The sequence below is a fragment of the Thamnophis elegans genome, chromosome 13 (genome assembly GCF_009769535.1).
Source record: "Thamnophis elegans isolate rThaEle1 chromosome 13, rThaEle1.pri, whole genome shotgun sequence".
Classification (NCBI taxonomy): Eukaryota; Metazoa; Chordata; class Lepidosauria; order Squamata; family Colubridae; genus Thamnophis; species Thamnophis elegans.
The window spans coordinates 18,848,130-18,867,628 of record NC_045553.1 but is presented as its reverse complement, the minus strand read 5'-3'; the positions used below and the strand labels follow the sequence as shown (position 1 = coordinate 18,867,628).

Here is a 19,499-nt window from a genome sequence, read left to right as displayed (position 1 = left end):
CTCAGCAGAGGAGAGTCATCGTTATGCAGGGCAATCATCCATGCCACTACCTTGTTCTCCAGCGCCATGGTAACAACTCTTACCTTGGCATATTTGGTGGGGAGATCCTCTCCGAACTGTTGCATGAAATTCCAGACTTAGATCAGGAAAAATCCTAGCTCCCTTGGGTCACCTCCAAATTTTGCACCAAGCGGAGGAACTTTTGCCATTCGGCGTCTGCAGGGGGCAGGGCCTCCTCTTGGAAGGGCTCTTGCTGCTGCTGCTGCTGGGGCTTCCCCATCCTGATCAGCTCCACTGTCTGCCCCCAGGACTCCCCTTGGGCGAAACAGGTCTTCTGCAGCTCTCTCCTCTAGATCTGGGAGATCAGCTTCTCTTTATGGATTTGCTCTCACGTAAACGTCGTCTCTCCTAAGCCTCCTGGAAGAATTTCATAACCTGGGACATCATAAGGTCCTCGTCAGGCAGCTGCCGGTTGCCAATGTCGCCTTATGGTAACTCCAGCTGGACTTTCCTCAGGGTCATACTTCTGTCCCACTCCCAATGACCACCTCGGGTGGATGGACCTTTCATCCAAATTCAGTTCCGCCATCCACTCCGTCTCCAAGGGACACGAGGATCCAGCCGCCCCCATGTTGTCTTCCTGGTCGCTGCCTGGGTAAGACATTCCTTTGAAGGTTTTGGATTTATTTACACTCCCCTCGGAAGGTATTAGCTCTGGGTTGAGTGCAAAAGTGAGACCTTGCTTAATGTCAAGCCGGCCTCCCTCAGCAACCAAGAAAGAAACCACTTAACTCCATTTTGCAGAATTAAGAGTACTTTTACTGGTTATGAAACAATAGCAGCTAAGCAAAGCAAGGTCTGAGGCAAAAGCATATGAAATCATACATATCAGTATTTGTCTAACCCCCTCCCCCTGGTAACCCCCATCCCATTGTCCAATTTGCAAATCCCTCAGGTGTCATGTGGGTTTCATCTCGAAGGAGCATCATCAGGTTGATGATGCTCCTTCGAGATGAATATATATAGGTGGCAATTGTTTACTATCTGGAGGAAAAGATCAATATAGATGATGTCGCAGCAAAAAAAAAGAAAAGAAATTGACATTGCAGATGATTATGCAAAAAATGCAAGTAAGAATAGAGATTATTGAAAAGAGAATGGAGAATATTGAACAAAGAACAGGAAAATCAGATGGAAAAATTGAGGTTATCCACCAAATGGTGATGAAATATGAGGACAGATTTCCAAAAATTGAAGAAAAAGATGAACAAAGAGATAAGAAAATTGGAGATATTGACAATAATTGAGCATGGTTGAAAAAGACAAAAGTGGAATATTGGAATGGGAGAGCGATAGATCAGAATTCTACCTTAGATTCCAGAATACAGAAGAAGAAAAGGTAGAAATTTGGCAGAAGCAACGATAGAAATTCTGGCAGAAGCATCAGTGATAACCAAAGGTAAGTTGACGGAAGGAACAGACAAGGGGTTTCGAGCCTTTACAAGATATGCAGTGAAAAACAAGTTGCCAAGAGAAGCCCATAAAAGATCTAGTAAGAAAGCAATTAGAACACAAATACTACAAATTGCAAGAGATTGCCAAGCACTCCTCTGCAGGTGGCTGCCCTGACCAAGTAAGGAAGGGCAGAAAATATATATCTCTTCCCTAGGGAAGAACTGTATGGTAGGAAATAATGGAAGGTTTACAAAATAGTTATCTGCTTTCCTGTTTCTGCTAGTAGAAGGCAGAAAAAAGTGGACAAATATCCATTGCATTTGTTTCTATTCTTGATTAAATGTAGTTTATAGACCAAAAGGTGTTTTTTTAAATCAGGGAGTGTGTGATGCTTCAACCAGACTCCCCAGTAATGTTTGTTTCTCCAATCCAAAAGTCCCATCTTTTGTGATTTTGATCTGGGTATGAAGAATACTGAAGAGAAAGACGGGGGGTGACATGAGAGCAGCCTTGTAGTATTTAGGGGGCTCTCATAGAGAAAAGGGGCTCAACCTCTTTTCCAAAGTACCAGAAGCAGGACAAGAAGTAATGGTTAGAAGAACTTGTGGGCACTCCATCACTGGAGGTTTTCAAGAAGAGAATTGGGAGCTATTTGTCCAGAATTATAAAAGGGTTTTCTGCCATGGGCAGGGAGTTGGATTAGAAGACTCCTTATCCTTTCTAACCCTATTATTTTATGTTCTGTTTTGTATTTAAACTTTCTCAGAAACATGAGTTACCGTGCATGTTCATAACACCTCCCTCTGTCCAAGGAAAAGAGCCCTCTAGGCAAAAGTGTATGGTTAATGATGTGTAACTCACAGGACAGGAAATTGGAGTGTAAAATTTACAGCTTAAAATACAGGAAGATCAACAGAACAATAAAAAATCCACTTACGAATTGTTCCTGTGGGCTATGGTTTTACTGTCCCAGATGGAGGCAGCATGATAGAGAGGTTAATATTTAACACATGCTTTCTTCCCAATTTCAATTCATCATGTATTATCAGAATTGCAACTTACCTTCATCATGTCGAGCAATTGCAAACCTCTAGTAGGTAATGGAACAATAGAACTAAGAGTCAGATGGTCTAGGCCATAGGTGTTAAACTCTTGCTGTCATGCTGCCATCATGTGATGTTTTGCAACATTTCCCCCCTTCATGGAGCTGGGGTGGGTGTGGCCTGCGCATGATGCATCCGGCCAATGAACTGCAAGTTTGACACCCCTGGTCTAGGCTGTGGAGAGCTGTTCAAGACCATCTTTGGTCATGAAAGCTTTGGAGACTTTCAGCCCAACCTGCCTTACAGGGTTGTGGGAATGCTCTAGATCAGTGATTGCGAACCTTTTTCTTATGGCGTGCTAAAATTGTGCATGGGTGTGCTATCACACGCAAATGCCTGCCAACATAAATTAACTCCTCCCCACCCACCTGCGCATGTGCATCCGATACCTCCCACACACACGTGTGCATGACCCCTACCCAGACTCCAGAAGCTTTTCTGAAGTCTGGGAAGGGCGAAAACAGTCTCCCCTGCCTCCCCAGAGGCCCTCCAGAAGCCAGAAATGGATTGTTTCCGAACTTCCAGTTGGCCCGTTGGGCCCTTTTTTTGCCCTCCCCAACCTCCGGAGACTTTCCTGAAGCCTGGGGAGGGTGAAAATGACTTCCCCAGCCCTCCAAGAGGGTGAAAAATCAGTTGGTCAGCACATGCACATGTGCCAGAGCTGATTGCTGGCATGCCAGCAAATATGGTTCCACATGCCACCTGTGGCACACATGCCATAGGTTCACCATCATGGCTCTAGATGAAAGGGAGGTTGTAAGTTAGTGAATTATGAGCTGGAAGATGAGACAGACCAAGGCTCACATTCTAGCAAGACCCTCTGCCTTTGTTTCATGGTTCTGAAGTTTGTTCTGGTCACACTATACAGGGTGTGTGAGCAACAAAAGCCACACATGCAAGGCAGGGCTGCCTCGGACCCCCTCAAAAATTAACCCCATTGATTCTGACATCACTAGCAGATCATGCTTGCTCTTCAGCCAATCGGCAAGGCTGGTTATTCACTGTGAAAGTGGAGGGGCTTCTGAACAACATTGTCCCCCAGTCTGTAGGCATCTGCTCCACTTGCTCCTTGCCTCCTGCTCACGATTCAGTGTAAACTTTCAGAGTAGCTTCCCACCTGCCAAACTAAACGTTTGCATCATGGTGTGTAATGGGTGACTAAGCACACATTCCTGATTTAGAGATTCAGACAGTGCTCCAGCATTCTTCCCAAAAGGTTCAACAGACGGGTCGGGTGCAAATATCAAGCAGGATGAGCGCACTTCAGCAAGTGGTACAGTTTTAAGTTTTATTTTTGGGATCAGCAGGTTGACTTAGCTATTCTTCCAGATATCCATGGAACATAATGGGGTGGTTACTCTTCTCTTTTCTGGGGAAGCCAGAAACTTGCGGGAGGAACCTCATCACATTTCCCTGGGTGATGGGAGCTACTCTCCAAAGCAACAAGACAGCCACAGTCTGCCAGGTAGGGGGAGGGTTGCTCTTCAAGGGAACTAACTTTTTGAAAAACATGTTGAAAAACTCTTCAAGGGAAACAGCAGCTGCAGTTGTAATTTTTAAAAGTTGGCTAAGCATCTGTCTTGCTGCAGTAATGCCAATGCTGATTGCTCCAAGACAAAAATATGGCAGAAGTTTCATTCTTTTGATGGCTGTTAGGAAATGGTCCTTGTAGGAAGACTTCAAGGTTGGTGAACAGGTTCAGGTATTTAACATTCCACATCCCTGAAATGCAGGGGGTGAACCACAAAATCTCTAAACAACAATAAAATTCCTTTGACAAGTTTAGTAGGGAGCTGCCAGTCCTCAAACTTCCCTTTGGCCCAGTCAAATGTGGCAGATCATTCCCTAGAGTCTCCCCAGCCTTGGAGTTAAATCTACCGCACCCACCACACAGAATGAGGCAACCATTTTAGGAAATGAGCTGAATCTTGTGAGTTGGGGAGGAGGGAGGGGGTCATTTTTTATTTAATTCCCTTAATACAATCAGCATTGCTTTAAACCCATAATAATGAGCCACTTTGTATATAACTAAATAGAAATATAATTTACATAGTTAGAAAAACTATGTATATAGATATAGAACCCCTGTTAAAATGCCAAGATAAATAACCTAAGAATATTTTCCACCTTTAATGTGTAAAGTACAATTGAAAAGCAAACTGAAATCTTTTAGGATAAAAATGATAATAATAATGTGATTGCATAAAGTTGACCCAATAAACTAATACTTTGTTGAAGCACCTTTTGATTTCATGACAGCGTTCGGTCTTTTGGGGTAGGAGCATCTCAGCATAGCATGTCTTGCCTTGGGAATCAGCCCCTCTTCCTCACAAAGGAGCTCACAAGTCACCCCACAGATTTTCAATTGGATTCAAGCTGGGCCATTCAAAACTGATTTGATGAAGCCATTCTTTTCTTGGTTTGAAGGTATTCTTTTTGGATCATTGTCATGTTGAAAGATGAAATTCCTTGTCAGCTGTCCCAACTTGCTCTCCTGAAAGACTCTCAGGCCCATGGTTAGCCAAAAGTACAGTTTACTAAAGCCAAGTGGTTACAGAAGAAGCACAGCTAGATTTGGGGTTTTCATTCCTAAAGCATTCTTCCTACTTCCCACCTGGTCATCAAAGAGTGTCCAATTAGGTGCTAACAAATTGTTTGTGTAACAGTTCCTGTCTTCATGGGGTGATTGGTTTTACATTAGCAGGATGCATGGTTTTGATTCCTCATGCTAACCCTCCTTTTTTCTCACCCCACTGATCTCTCCCTTCCCCCCTCTGTTGTATATGGCAGGCTGTCAGCAGGAATGCATAGCATAGATTAAAAATGGCAGCTCTGACATTCCTCATCTTCAGCATTTTAGTATAGGCCTAAAAGTTTTGTGTCAAAATTGATTGGCATTTGGAAGTGACTTCTGGTTTGCTCGGAGGGTCATTTTGACTGCTCCGAAGGCTTCAGGAAAGCCTCCTGAAGGTCCCTGAAGCCTCCGGAGGGCTTCCGGGGGGGTGGGGGAGGTTGTTTTCACTCTCCCCATGCTCGTATAAAGCCTCTGGAGCCTGGAGAGGGCGAAAAAAGCATGCAAAAATGGGGGGAGCGCCTATAGTGTGTGTATGCACACTGGGAGGTTGTGCATTGCATTATGGGTGTGGCACGCCTGCACTCCCCCCACTTACGGCACGCAAGCCAAAAAAGGTTCGCCATCGCTGGTCTATTGGATTTTGGGGATATTCTATTTAATCTTTCTTTTAACTTTTGTAATATGTGTTCTTATGTTGTACGCCGCCCTGAGTCCTTTGGGTAAAGTGACCAGATTTTAAGATGGATAAAGCGAGACACCATTGACGGGGGGTGGGGGGAAGCTCGGAGCACCTGAGCTGTAAAAAAAAAAAAGAGGGCTGTAAAACCATGAAGCGTTACTCCTGCTGCCGCCGCCTCCTCCTCCTCCGCCATGCTTTTGAGGAGCCATGGGGCCTTTTTTTCCTGCTCCCGCCCCTTCCGCCCCCTTACTACTGGCTCCTGCGGCCTCATGGCTTCTCAAAAGTACGGCGGAGGAGGAGGAGGGGGTGGCAGGGGTAACGCTTCATGGTGCTTTTACAGCCCTCTCTGAACAGTTTACAGGATGGAAAGGGGAGGGAGGAGAAGGAAGGAAGGAAGGAAAGAAGGAAGATAAGGTAGGGAAGGAAAGAAGGAGGGAAGGAGGGAGGGAGGAGAAAGGGAGAAGAAGGAAGGGAAGGTAGATAGGGAAGGAAAGGAGGAAAGGATGAAGGAAGGGAGAAGGAAGAAAGGAAGGAAGGGAAGGTAGATAGGGAAGGAAAGAAGGAGGGAAGCAGGAAGGGGAGGAGGGAGGAGAAGGAAGGAAGAAAGGAAGGAAAGAAGGAGGGAAAGAGGAAGGGAGGGAGAAAGGGAGGAGAAGGAAGGAAGAAAGGAAGGAAAGAATGGAGGGAGGGAAGAAAAGAGGGGAGGAAGGTGAAAGGGAGGAAGGGGAAAGGCAGGAAGGGAAGAGAAGGGAGGGAGGGAGGAAGAACCCGGCTTTCCCGAGAACGGTCTGCTCCGGGCTGGGAAGGGCGAACCAAGAAGTTTAGACAGGACTTTGCTGGCGGTTGCAAAGCAGACCCCCCCCAATTGCCTTCCCCCAATGCCCCCCAACCCTTTCAAAAGGCACCCCCATCACCAGCCTCTCCCAACCAGATCCCCGCCTGCCTCCCCTCGGCTCACCCTGACCAGGTTGCTGATGGCGGCTTGCACGGCATGGCTGCAGAGAGAGCGGCGCCCAAGAGAAGCGGGCAAAAAAAAATTCCGACGGCTGAGCCGCTTGGCTCGGGACCGAGCACTGGAAAATCGGGACTTTTTGAACACACCGCGGGATGCAGGACAAATTTTTAAAAAATTGGGACTGTCCTGCCAAAAGCAGGACGTCTGGTCACCTTACCTTTGGGAGAAGGGCGGCATATAAGTCCAATAAACCTAAACCTAAACCTTGCTGGCTCAGCCATGCAGACTGAGCACTTTCCTTTCATTGGGGCTGCCGGCACTGACAAACTCCCTCCTCTTGTCCCTTCCTGGGTGCAGAGGGAAGGAGGAAGGAAGGAAAGAAGTAGATAGAAATGAGAAGGATGGAGACAGAGAAAGAGGTAGGGAGAGAAATTGGAAGAAAGGAAGTAAAGAAGGAAGAAGGAGAAGAAAGTAGGCAGGGAAGGAAGGAGGGAAGGGATGGAAAGAAGGAGGAAGAAAGGAAGGAAGGAAAGAAAATAGAAAAGAGATGGGAAGGAGACAGGGAAGGATAGGAAGGGAAACAAGAAGGAAGGAAAGAAAGAAAGAAAGTAGATGGAATGAGAAGGAGGGCATAAGGGAAGGAAGGAAGGGAGGGAGGGATGGAGGGAGGGAAGGAAAATAGGAAGGAGGTGGGAAGGAGGCAGGGAAGGATAAGGGAGGGAAACTGGAAGAAAGAAAGGAAGGAGATGGGAATAAGGGAGGGAAACAGGAAGGAAGGAAGGAAGGAGATGGGAATGTGAAGGAGAGAGGCAGAGAAGGGAGGAAGGGAAGGATGGAAGGACAGAGGGAAGAAGGAAGGAAGGAGATGAGAAGGAAGGAAGGAGGAAGGAAAAGAAGGAAGGAGATTGGCATGAGGGAGGAAAGCAGGGAAGGGAGGGAAAAGGGAAGGAAAGGCGGAGAAGGAAGAGATGGAAACAGGAAGGAAGGAAGGAGATGGGAATGTGAAGGAGAGAGGCAGAGAAGGGAGGAAGGGAAGGATGGAAGGACAGAGGGAAGAAGGAAGGAAGGAGATGAGAAGGAAGGAAGGAGGAAGGAAAAGAAGGAAGGAGATTGGCATGAGGGAGGAAAGCAGGGAAGGGAGGGAAAAGGGAAGGAGAGGCGGAGAAGGAAGAGATGGAAACAGGAAGGAAGGAAGGAGATGGGAATGTGAAGGAGAGAGGCAGAGAAGGGAGGAAGGGAAGGATGGAAGGACAGAGGGAAGAAGGAAGGAAGGAGATGAGAAGGAAGGAAGGAGGAAGGAAAAGAAGGAAGGAGATTGGCATGAGGGAGGAAAGCAGGGAAGGGAGGGAAAAGGGAAGGAGAGGCGGAGAAGGAAGAGATGGAAACAGGAAGGAAGGAAGGAGATGGGAATGTGAAGGAGAGAGGCAGAGAAGGGAGGAAGGGAAGGATGGAAGGACAGAGGGAAGAAGGAAGGAAGGAGATGAGAAGGAAGGAAGGAGGAAGGAAAAGAAGGAAGGAGATTGGCATGAGGGAGGAAAGCAGGGAAGGGAGGGAAAAGGGAAGGAAAGGCGGAGAAGGAAGAGATGGAAACAGGAAGGAAGGAAGGAGATGGGAATGTGAAGGAGAGAGGCAGAGAAGGGAGGAAGGGAAGGATGGAAGGACAGAGGGAAGAAGGAAGGAAGGAGATGAGAAGGAAGGAAGGAGGAAGGAAAAGAAGGAAGGAGATTGGCATGAGGGAGGAAAGCAGGGAAGGGAGGGAAAAGGGAAGGAGAGGCGGAGAAGGAAGAGATGGAAACAGGAAGGAAGGAAGGAGATGGGAATGTGAAGGAGAGAGGCAGAGAAGGGAGGAAGGGAAGGATGGAAGGACAGAGGGAAGAAGGAAGGAAGGAGATGAGAAGGAAGGAAGGAGGAAGGAAAAGAAGGAAGGAGATGGGCATGAGGGAGGAAAGCAGGGAAGGGAGGGAAAAGGGAAGGAGAGGCGGAGAAGGAAGAGATGGAAACAGGAAGGAAGGAAGGAGATGGGAATGTGAAGGAGAGAGGCAGAGAAGGGAGGAAGGGAAGGATGGAAGGACAGAGGGAAGAAGGAAGGAAGGAGATGAGAAGGAAGGAAGGAGGAAGGAAAAGAAGGAAGGAGATTGGCATGAGGGAGGAAAGCAGGGAAGGGAGGGAAAAGGGAAGGAGAGGCGGAGAAGGAAGAGATGGAAACAGGAAGGAAGGAAGGAGATGGGAATGTGAAGGAGAGAGGCAGAGAAGGAAGAAGGGGAGGGATGAAGGGAAGAAGGAAGGTGATGGGAATGAGAATGAAGGAAGTAGGGAAGGATAAGGGAAGGAAAGAGGAAGGAAGGAGATGGGAATGAGAAGGAGAGAAGGAAGGAAGAATGGAAGGGTGGAAGGAAGGAGATGGGAATGACGGATGGAAGCAGGGACAGAAGAAGGGAGGGAGGTAGGAAGGAAGGAAAGGAAGGAAGGAGATGGGAATGATGAGGCAGGGAAGGAGCGTCAACTTCTGCCGCCTCCTGGGCAGGGAAACACCACCAATGTCTGGGATTGGGAGTAGAAGGCTTTCTTTGATGTGCCGTGTGCGCGCGTGTGTGTGTGCGCGCGCACACACACACACACACTATTCCAAGCTTGGAGACTCTTATCCACATCTCAGTTTACAATCTGTCAATCATGCCTGAACTTGGGGAGAAGGCCCTTTCCTTCCTGTGCCAACTCAGTGAAGCGGTTGACGTGATGTGCCAGTGCCTGGAGGCTGTCGGGGTCTGGATGGGGGTTAACAAACTGGTGCTCAATCCAGACAATACCGAGTGGCTGTTGTGTTTCCCACCCAAAAATTTGGCTAGTACTCCATCACTCAGGCTGGGGGGTGAAATCTTACGCCCCTCAGACAGGGTTCGCAATTTGGGAGTTCTCTTGGACCCACAGCTGACCTTAGAACATCATTTGTCAGCTGTGACCAGGGGGGCATTTGCCCAGGTTCGCCTGGTGCACCAATTGCATCCCTACCTGAACCAGGAGGCACTCGCAACAGTCACTCATGCCCTCGTGACCTCAAGACTGGACTACTGCAATGCGCTCTACATGGGGCAGCCCTTGAAGAGCATTCGGAGACTTCAGCTCGTCCAGAATGCAGCCGCGCGAGCGATTGTGGGTGCACCTCGGTACACCCACGTTACACCTATCCTGTGCGAGCTGCACTGGTTACCGATTGGTCTCCGGATACGCTTCAAGCTGGTAGTCATCACTTATAAAGCCCTTCATGGTATTGGACCTGGGTACTTGAGAGACCGCCTGCTGCCAAATTACCTCCCAAAGACCCATTAGATCACACAGATTAGGCCTCCTCCAGGTTCCGTCTACTAGCCAATGTCATCTGGCCACTACCCGGGGGAGGGCCTTCTCTGTGGCGGCTCTGGCCCTTTGGAACGAGCTCCCCGCAGAGATTCGGACCCTCACCTCTCTCCAGGCCTTCCGAAAAGCCGTTAAAACCTGGCTGTGTCGGCAGGCCTGGGATCAATGAGTTCCCTTCCCCTCTCGAATCGTGTGGCTGTTGGTTGTTTTAAATGCCCTGTATACTTTTGGTTGTAGTTTTTGTGTTTCCCTTCCCCTCCTTGGGTTTGTGCGCCGCCCTGAGTCCCACTGGGAATAGAGCGGCATATAAATAAAATGAACCTCGAACCTCAAACAAGTCCCCAAACTCGGAATGCTGTGTGTGTGCGTGCATGTGCATGGGTGCATGGCTGCCAGCCGTTTGGGGAGGGGAGAAGCTTCTGTGTTTTTATTTTCCATTTTCATTTTCATACAGTCACATATATACTGTGCATAACTGGGGACATATAACATTAAACAATAAACACAGCCACTCGTCTTATCAGCAGTACCCCCCAAAATAGAAACCCAATGTACCTCTTCGACCCTCCATACACCCTTTCTTTCGCCCTCCTCCAACTTTCCATCTTCCCTCCATCATTCCTCTCTACCCTACTTCCCCTCCCCCTCTACCACTCCTCTCTCCCAATTCACTCCCTCCCTTCCTTCTCCCCCTCCCTCCAGTCCTCTCTCCCACCCTGTATTTCTACAATCTATTAATATATTCAGCTTGTCCTATTTTTACAGTGGAATTAAAGAGCAACAGTATACAAGTGCAGTCACGTTACTTTAAAATCTAACACATACTATGTATCCCCCCTCCCCCTAACACCCCACCTCCCTTCCCCCCCCAACTTCCCAAAGCCCGTAAATGGTATAGATTTTTAACAAACACAGTCTAAAATATATTAAGACAAAGGAAATAAAAAAAAGAAGTTAATAACATCTCTGCATTGAACTCAGCTTCTTCCTGTTGCACTAGCTATGAACAGTTTAGATTATTCCTAATCTTGAGCATAGGCTATCTGTAATTTCTTAGTCCCATATTTGTTTTGTATATAGTCAATCCATTTTTTCCAATCTCGTTTATATCTCTCATTTGAATGGTCTTTAAGATATGCCGATATTTTCGCCATCTCGGCTAGGTTTGTGACTTTCAATGTCCATTCTTGAGTTGTAGGCACGTCTTTCTTCTTCCAGTATTGTGCCACCAACAGTCTTGCTGCTGTTATTAGGTGCAGAACCAAATTAGTCTCTACCGCTGTAAAGTCCGTACATATGCCTAGTAAAAATAACTGGGGAGTAAACTTTATCCTTCTTTTAAAGATATTTTGCATAATCCACCACATTTTTATCCAAAATGCCTTAACCTTTTGACAAGTCCACCATATATGAAAATATGTAGCATCGAGAGAACCACATCTCCAACATTTAGGCTGTACATTCGGATACATAGAAGCCAGCTTTCTAGGATCTAAGTGCCATCTATAAAACATCTTATAAAAATTTTCTCTCAGGTTTTGTGCTTGTGTGAATTTTACATTTCTTACCCATATTCTTTCCCATATGTCCAACATTATTGGTTCTTCAATATTTTGAGCCCACTTTATCATACAATCTTTAACTAATTCTGTTTCCGAATCCATCTGTATTAGTACATTATATATCCTCTTTATATGCATTAAACTTTGATCTCTTATTTGTTTTAACAAATTATCCTCAACTTGGATAAAACCAGTTTTTTGGTCTATTTTCCACCTGGCCTGTAATTGGCCATACTGGAACCATGTTTGAACTACCTTCTCCTCTTTCAATACCTCTAAAGATTTTAGTTGTAGAACCCCCCTTTCGGAAGTGAGAAGTTGTCTGTAGGTGGTTCTATCCTGTTTTTGTGCTATATTCATATTTTCAATTGCATGTCTAGGAATTGCCCACATGGGTAACTTGTCATTTAGTTTATATTGATATTTTTTCCAAACCCGCAGTAAAGCATTTCTTAAGATATGACTTTTAAAATTCTTATCCAATTTTTTGTTGAATAACAGGTAAGCATGCCAACCATATACCAGATCGTGTCCCTCGATATTCAGTATTCTATCGTTGGTTAAATGGGTCCAATCACTAATTGCGGATAGCGCCACTGCATCATAATATAATTTTAGGTTAGGTAATTTCAAGCCTCCTCTCTCGCGTACATCTTGCATTATTTTCATCTTTACCCTTGGCTTCTTTCCGGCCCATACAAATTTGTTGATACCCTTCCGCCATTCTAAAAGATTTGCATCTTTTTTAAGTATAGGTAACATTTGAAAAAGAAATAAAAATTTTGGTAAGATGTTCATTTTCACTGCCGCTATCCTACCCAGCAAGGATAAGTGCAATTTCTCCCATTTTTTCATCTCTATCTGTATACTCCGCCAAAGTGGTTCATAATTGTGCTTATATAATTTCCCGTTTGAGGCTACAATATTAACCCCAAGATATTTGACTTTTTTGACTACCTCACATCCTAGCATCCCTCCTAGTTCTTCCTTTTGTTTAGTATTCATATTCATAGCTAATATTTTTGTTTTTCCTAAATTTATTTTAAAACCAGACACTTGACCATATTGATTAATCGTATTCATTAAAACCATATTAGATTCCTGCGGTTGTTCCAACATTATGACCAAATCATCCGCAAAAGCGCGGACTCTGTATTCTTGCTGCCTAATCTTGATCCCTTTTAGACCACCCAAGCCCCGTATTTTATTCAACAATACTTCCAAAGTTATAATGAATAGTGGGGACAAAGGACAGCCCTGTCTTGTACCTTTTCCGATTTGAAAAGGGTCTGTTAAACTTCCGTTGACTATGATTTGAGCTGTTTGCTGTTGGTATATTGCTTTAATTGACCGCAAAAAGCTATCTCCTATCTGCATTTTTTGCAATATCTTCAACAGAAATTGCCAGTTAACTCGATCAAAGGCCTTCTCAGCATCCAGAAATATGAACGCAGCAGGAATTTGGTTGTTCTTTCCCAAATATTCTAATGCATTAATAATTAGTCTAACATTACTCTTCATCTGTCTCCCCTGTATAAAACCTGTTTGGTCGGTATGTATCAATTGTTGCATAACCACCATTAACCTATTTGCTAGTATTTTAGTAAAAATTTTATAATCTACATTAAGTAATGAGATAGGTCTGTAATTTTTTGGTTCGGTAGTATCTTGATCTTCTTTGGGTATTAAGGATATAAACACTGTCTTCCAAGATGGGGGCACTTTACCTTCCGTTTGAATTTTACTAAATAGTTCTCTAAGAGGTTCTACCATTTCTAACTGTAAATTTTTATAGTAGACCACTGTCAAGCCATCTGTGCCTGGCGCTTTCCCTAACTTTAGTTGCTTAATTACCTGCAAGATTTCCCCTGAGGTTATTGGTTGGTTCAACTTTTGTCTGTACTCTTCTCTAACTAGGGGTATTTTCTCTTTATCTAAGTATTTGTCTATATCTAAACCCTTAATTTTGTCCCCTTTATACAATTCTGTAAAAAATTCCTGAAATGCCTTTTGAATCTCCTCCTGTTGAAACACCTCCTTCCCTCTATAAATCAATTTGGTTACATTTCGAATTTTCATTTTTTTCCTAATCTGATAAGCTAACCATCTGCCCGGTTTATTTGCGTTACAAAAAGTATTGTGTTTTGCATATAATAAACTAGTGGCTACCTGATCAGAGATCAACATATCAAATTGGGATTTTAATATAGTAATTGCTTCCTTAACCTTTGTATCGCCTGGATTCAATATTAACTCCAACTCTTTCCCTTTAATTTCCTCTTCCAATTCTTTTCGTTTTAGCCCTTGTTTATGTCTATGTATTTTGTTTATATTCATCAGTACTCCTCTCATATACGCTTTGCTTGCATCCCATACAAATTCCATAGGTGTACCCTTATTCATATTCAGAACAAAGTATTCAGATAACAATTTTTTACAATCAGGAGGGGAGGGGAGAAGCTTGTGGGACACTGAATAGTCTCACGTCAAGTTAGTTGGTGAGACTTGTTCCATCCCGACCCTGCCATCCTGAATCAGCTGGGCCCATGAGTGGCAGTGAGCTGGCCACACCCACCCAGCCACACTCACTAGATGTGGCAACCTAGTTACTGGCCCTTTGAGGGCAGACATAATGCTGATACAGCCCTCAGTGAAATTGAATTTGATACCGCTGGACTAGACATACCCAATTCCTGCAACCGTTCTTCATAGTTTAAGACTCCACCCGCTAATCATTCTTGTTGCTCCCAGTGTGGTTTCACAATTGCAATGAAAAACAGTGCCATCACTTCACATGAATTTGAAACTATCCCTGTGTTGATGCAGCCTAGGACTTCATTGGCTTTTTTGGCAGCTGTCAAAAAATCTTTCTGCAATGGGTAAACCAGGGAAGGTGGTTAAAGTCCTGTCTCAGAACCTTTTGGATGCAGAGGAACCATCTCAACTCAATCCTAACAAAGGCCCAAGTGGCTATGGATGTTTGGGGATCTGGGGATATTTGATCTCTGCCCTTGGGCTGGATGGCACTTTCCCGTTCACAGGTGGGGTGCGACTTGGGAACCTTCCTGGAGTGACAGCTCCTGCTTGATGAGCAAGTAGCAGTTGTGGCAAGAGGCTCTACAGTTACACACAGCATGCTGGATATGCAGTTGACTCATAGAGCGGGACACACACTTGACTTAGTGTTTCTCTCAGGGCAGTGGAGACGTGATCTCGAGTTAAGGGCAATAGACATCTCGCCCTTGTCATGGTTGGATCACTACCTGTTGAGGTTTGATTTTTGGAAGCTACTCCCCCACCGCAGGGAAGTGGAACCGATTAAGTGGTTCTGCCCAAGACACCTGATGGACCCATTGGGATTTTAGAAGGAGCTTGGGGAGATACCTGACTCTCTTGCCCACAATCCGGCAGAGACCCTGGTCGCCGCCTGGAACACAGTGGCAACTGGGGCCCTGGATCGGTTTGCACTTTGCGGCCTCTCCGCGGCAGTGGATCCAGGAGGGCTCCTTGGTTTACTGAGGAACTCCAGGAGATGAAGCGCCAAAAGAGATGCCTAGCTTTTCCGGCAGGCCTTCTGATTGGGTGTTTGTTGCGTCCCTTTTTTAACTTTGTGTGTCCTATTGTTTTAATTTCTTTTTTATTTCTGTAAGCCGCCCGGAGTCCTTCGGGATTGGGCGGCATAGAAATTTAATAAATTCAATTCAATTCAATTCAATATGGCCTTTCCTACATAAAGGGGTCCTTCAGATAGACATGTCCTGGTTACTTCATGGCTTAACTATCACAGTATGCTTTTTATGGGGCTGCCCTAGAAGACCACCCAGAAGCTGCAACTGGTCCAAATACCAGGCACCATAATTCAGAGTTTTTTAAAAAAGGCACAAAAGGCAACAGCTTTGAATAAATGCAGCCAGTCCCAGTGACACGTTTTATACTCAAATATAAACAACTGGTTTGTGTACCCTGAATACTCAAATTTTGGCACAAATCACCTCAGTGGCTAGAAGTGTAACGTTTCTCCTCCTTCCTTTGTGTACACTTGCTCCTCTACAATGACAAAATGCAAGCTTCCCCTTTAAAAATGGTGTCAGTTCAGCTTTCTAATAACCATTTTCCAATACCTCACCCTCCCTTTAGATGGGGTGGGTTGTTTCCCTTTGTTCCCAGGCAGCTGGCCTTCCTTGCCATCTTCGTTCTCCATTTGTACTCTTGGTTCAATTCTTTTTGTTTATTGTTAATGTTTGAACCAATTGTAAACCACCAGGAGTCAGAGGGTAGGTCAACATGGAAGATGACGAGGGAGAGAGAGAGAGAGATTAAACAAATTAGGGAATTGATTCTAAACAGATATTCCCAAATAGAAGAGTGTCTACATGCAAGTGAAATACAGTTTACAAAAGTTCATGGCTGATGCTGTGAACTGCCCTTCCAGTTCCAGAAAACTCTTTCTGTGCCACTATCCTCTTTTTCATAAACAACCCCAGGATTTAATTCCCAGTCAGTCCACCTTTCTAGTGAGCTCCTCTCCAGCAGATGTTCTGCAGCATCTGCCACACAATGCCTGTCCCCTTTCTCTGCTTCTCCTATATCCAGGAAATGGAAGTGTTTCCGTCCAGGGAGCTTCCAGCATCTCCTGCCTTCTTGACTAGATGCTTGTGAACTTGGGACATCATCTGCCTTCCCTAAAAGCCCTGGCCTAGGCACAAACAGCTGCTTTCCTTAGGACAGGTACTTCAACAGGCCACTTCCAGAATCCCTTAGAGTCAGAAAAGCATAAATTTAAAATTATTTATCTATTGTAAAGCTGCCCATCTCAACAAGTGACTCTTGGTGACAAACAATATTAAATAAAAATAAAAGCAATGACAACCATAAGAACAAAAATTAAATTATATGAATGTAGCCAGGAGATGGGGCCCTGAGCCAGGTCTTTAGAAAGGCCACCAGGTTGGGGCAGCCATTCTAATCTCTGGAGGAAGAATGTTCCATAGGGGTATGTGAAGGCAGAAAATGTTTTCTGGGAGCCCCAAACAATGTTCCTTAGTCGACAGGACTCAAGTGCTGGACTGGATTGGACAGGTCTTCAGGGAATATTATTGTTTGCTGTAAACTTGTCCTTATTGATTAGACATGGGTGCTATACCAAACCAGGTATTTGCCAGTTAAGAATTCAAATATTAAATTATATTTTTTTGGGGGAATGGTATCTTCAACTTCTAAGAAACTCTGGCGATACAGTATACTTGGACTATGTTATTTTCTATGGTGGCCCCAGTGTTTACAGTATGTCCCACTCCCCTTTTCCATCTGTTTACCTCTAAAACAGACATGTCCAACACAAGATCCATGGGCCAATTCCGGCCCACAATTTGGTTAGATCTGGCCCACAGAACCACCTCGGGACAGCAAAGAACGGCCCCCTGCCACCTCACTACCCAGTCCAGCCTGGCCGTGCACTGATCTACAACTTCATGGTGACCATCCGGGCCAGAACTCAGTCAGGCTTAGATCCGCAGGGCCTCCTTGGCCTTGCCGCATCCTCGGCCTTCTTAGCGCCTCCTCAGCCTTGCCACCTGGGAGATGGAGAGCGCACAGGGCCTGGCATCCCAGGTGAAAAGGAAGCACTCAGAACATAGTCAGCCTGCGGGGCAAGATGGTCACCATGGATGCCAGACCCTGCACGCTTACTGCCTCCTGGGTGCAGGGTTGAGGTGGTGGGGGCAGCCCTTTGCTGTTTCCAGGGGATAAAGTTGTAGATCAGCGCCCCCATGGCTCACTCCCTGGCCCGGTCATACAGCCTGTGAGTGGTTCCCTTTCACTAGCACAGCTGCCAAATTCTCCCCCTCCCCTCACCCCTTGGGCAGGGAGGGAGGAGATGGGAACAAGAAGGAGGAAAGCAGGGAAGGAGGGAGGGAGGGAGGAAGGAAGGAAGGAAGGAAGAGATGGGAATGAGGAGGGAGACAGGGAAGGAGAATAGGAGGGAAACGGAGGGAGGGAGGATGGGAGGAAAGAAAGAAGGAAGAAGGGAGGGAGAGAGACAGGGAGGCAGATGGGAATTAGAGTCATGCCTGCCAGCAGTTTTGGGAGACGGGGAACTTGTGGGGCTCCGAACTGTCCCCACGTCAAGTTAGCCAGTGCAATATGTTCTGTCCTAACCCAGTCATCCCAAATTAGCCGTGCCCAGAAATCAAAACCCATTCAGCCACACCCACCCAGCCATGCCCACCTAGTCACAGCAAACTGACTACTGGCCCTTTGAGAGCAACCATAATGCTAATGTGGCACTCAATGAAATTGAATTTGACACCCCTGAGCTAGACCCTCCCAAGCCATTGATTGTACAGTGCCCTGATTGAGAGTCAGCTTCACTAGGTGGAGAAGTCCAGGAAATCAATTGCAAAGAAAGCTAAAACTCATTTGCTCTAATGGCAGCCTCTTGCAAGTCAGCTTGGTCTGTACTATCTCATCCTAGACAGTAGAAAGTGTGGCAGGCCTGAAACCTAAAAAGAAAAGTTGGTTTGCAGGTCTGATACTTCCTACAGCTGAATGAAGGAGAGGGGTGCCCACTTAAGCTGCATATATAATGTCACATTGCTGTTCTGGACTTCAAAAATGTTCCATCCAGCCCACAACTTACATATACACCTAAAGGGGGCAGGGGGAGGGGGAAAAACTCAAAAGAATTTCAGTTCTCACCCCAGCCTCTCTTCATGCTTCTGAATGAGACAGTTTGTAATGGCTCCTCTCCTAATTTGAGAAAGTAAAAACTCTTGAAACGGATTGTTTCAAAAGGAACCTTTAATCAGTCAGGATGGAAACCATTAGAAGCAAAGCAGCATCTGAAACCCTTTAGGCAATGCAAGTGGGATTAAGCTCATAATGACCCCTCCCCTTTGTCTGAAAGCAGATTCTGACCAACACATATGAAGATGTTTCCTTAACTCTTCTGCCCTGAGAGTCAATAAAGCACACGTTCCCATGGCTATCTCTATTAGACATTAAAGTAAGTTATCCCACATGGCTATCATAAACATCCCTCCAGAGATGCTGGGACCTTCAGTCTTCTGGTGACAGGAAACCAGTTGTAAAGTTGTAAAACTCAGTTGTTACAGATACGCTAGTGATTTAATTCCGAGGTGTCCCTCCCTCCCAATTGAATGGCAGTATCACTGTTAGGGATCTGACACAGTAATTCTATGTTATTTTTTTTTTACACTAGAATTCCTGAACTTCAACAGTTCTACAATTTTTCTGCATTTTGTAATAGTAAAAGAAGGCATTGTTCCTTCTGGGTACCGTATATGGGCATCACTTATTACTCAGAAAGTAAAAGATGGAAAAAGTCACCCACTATTTTGACATTCTGGAATAACTGGACAAATGCAAATGGTCTGCGAGGATGCACCAAAACCTCAGGCCAATTCTGACATGTAGGGACAACACCTGTCCCAGGATTTATAGGAATGAAAGGCTGAGAAACCCACCCAGGGCCAGGAACTGGCATTTCTTTCTCCCTAGGAAGATTCAGATGGGCAGATACCTACAGGGTGATCTTCGTGCTCACTGAAATTCCCTTGACATGAACCAGAACCCTTCAAAGGGTCTTGCTTTGCTGGGCAGGTCCTCCAGAGGCACCCATGGGCAAAACTCAAGAGGCAGGCACTGGGCAGGCGAAGGCCAGGCCCTTTCAAAGAAGCTGCCCAGAAGCAAGCTTGGCAGGAGCAGCTACTCTCTCCCACTTCCCTTCCCTTGGGGGTCTGAAGCCCAGCAAGGGGCACTTGGGAGTCTTCAGCTCTACCTCCGTGATGGTCTGGCC

General features: G+C 45.7%; 1 protein-coding gene across 1 annotated transcript in view; it reads left to right on the top strand.

Annotated features, from left to right (window-relative positions):
- Nucleotides 1-1,309: 1,309 nt before the first annotated feature.
- LOC116516820 (solute carrier family 2, facilitated glucose transporter member 11-like) overlaps nucleotides 1,310-19,499 on the top strand; it is a 33,596-nt gene continuing 15,406 nt past the window's right edge. Inside the window, exon 1 of the mRNA XM_032229448.1 lies at nucleotides 1,310-1,399. Within this exon, the coding sequence (XP_032085339.1) occupies nucleotides 1,310-1,399 (90 nt within the window). The remainder of the gene's footprint in view (nucleotides 1,400-19,499) is intronic.